The 1,456-nt window shown below is 43.6% G+C and overlaps 1 protein-coding gene across 1 annotated transcript; it reads left to right on the forward strand.

Annotated features, from left to right (window-relative positions):
- Nucleotides 1–272: 272 nt before the first annotated feature.
- On the forward strand, nucleotides 273–1,205 carry LOC147829063 (vomeronasal type-1 receptor 90-like). The gene has a single exon (XM_087207159.1). The coding sequence runs from the start codon at nucleotides 273–275 to the stop codon at nucleotides 1,203–1,205; it is 933 nt and encodes a 310-aa protein (XP_087063285.1).
- Nucleotides 1,206–1,456: the final 251 nt, after the last annotated feature.

Genomic DNA, 1,456 nt, shown 5'->3' on the forward strand with positions numbered 1-1,456 from the left:
ACATGACAGTTTCCTTGAAGAAGAGGTGGGGAAACAAAAAATAAAACGCATAATCCAGCCACCACTGGGAAGTGCTGGGACAGGGGAGAGAACAGCAGTGCATCCAGGAGGGTGTGAGGTGGACCTGACTTCTGAAGGGGAGAGGGGCACAGGGAGGAATCCACATGTTCTGATGAAGGCACAGTGTTGGTGAGATTGATGATGGCAATGATATTTGTGATAATGTATGTTCCATCTTTTTCTCCTCAAACATGTATTGTTTTTCTTTCTCCATGAAGGTGAATAAAAAGAGAAAATTTTCCAGTTATACTGACCTAAGAAACACAGTTTTCTTTGAAGCCACCATTGGGATTATAGCCAACACTGCCCTGCTTCTGTTCCACATCCTCGCATTTCTTCTCAAGCACAGGCCCAAGCCCCTGGACCTGGGTATCAGCCAGTTGGCCTTAATCCACCTGGTGTTGCTGGTAACGGTGGGCTTCATAGCTGCAGACACTTTTGGTTTCCAGGGTTGGGGAAGTGATCTCATGTGCAAATCGGTTATTTATGTAAACAGGTTGATGAGGGCCCTCTCCATCTGTACCACCTGCCTGCTGAGTGTCCTCCAGGCCATCACCCTCAGCCCCAGGAACTCTTGTTTGGCAAAGTTCAAACATAAATCCTCACATCACTACCCATGTTGCCTTGTCTTTTTATGGGTCTTCAATATGCTCCTGAACGGTCGCTTCTTAGTCTCCATTGGTGCCACCCCCAATGTGACTTCACACAGTCTCGTGTTCGTCACTGAGTCCTGCTCTCAGTGGCCCATTAGTTACTTGTTCAGGTACGTATTTTTCACATTGGTGAACCTTCAGGATATCTCCTTTATAGGGCTGATGGCTCTCTCAAGCAGATACATGGTGACTCTGTTGTGCAGGCATAAGAGGCAGTTCCAGTATCTTCACAGCACCAGCCTTTCTCCAAAGGCATCCCCTGAAGAAAGGGCCACCTGGACCATTCTGCTGCTCATGAGTTTCTTCATGTTTATGTACATTTTGGACTGTATTACCTTCTTCTCCTCTGGAATATTGTGGAACAACGACCCAGTTCATCACTGTGTCCAGATGCTTGTGGGAAATGGCTATGCCACAATCTGTCCTTTTCTGTTAATAAGTACTGAAAAACGAATGATCAAGTGGTTAACATCCAGGTGGGAAAGACAGTAAATGTTCAGTGTTAGTAATTTCCCTTCAGAAAATCAAATTCTTTGAATTTCTGTTGGATTCCTGATATGTATGTAGTTGTGCTTTTTCTGTGAAACATTTACTATGTTGCATTAGATGACAAATACATAATAGATAATTTTACCCTATAAGTCTTTGAAGAAACAGAGGGCTGTGTTCTAATTATATTCACAAAAACTGGAGTTCTTACCTAGTGTCAAACTCTAAAAGACAGGAAGTATATCACTGATTTT

The sequence above is a fragment of the Heterocephalus glaber genome, unplaced genomic scaffold (genome assembly GCF_053883595.1).
Source record: "Heterocephalus glaber isolate CG9 unplaced genomic scaffold, H.glaber_assembly_v1.0 deba00000768, whole genome shotgun sequence".
Taxonomy (NCBI): Eukaryota; Metazoa; Chordata; class Mammalia; order Rodentia; family Bathyergidae; genus Heterocephalus; species Heterocephalus glaber.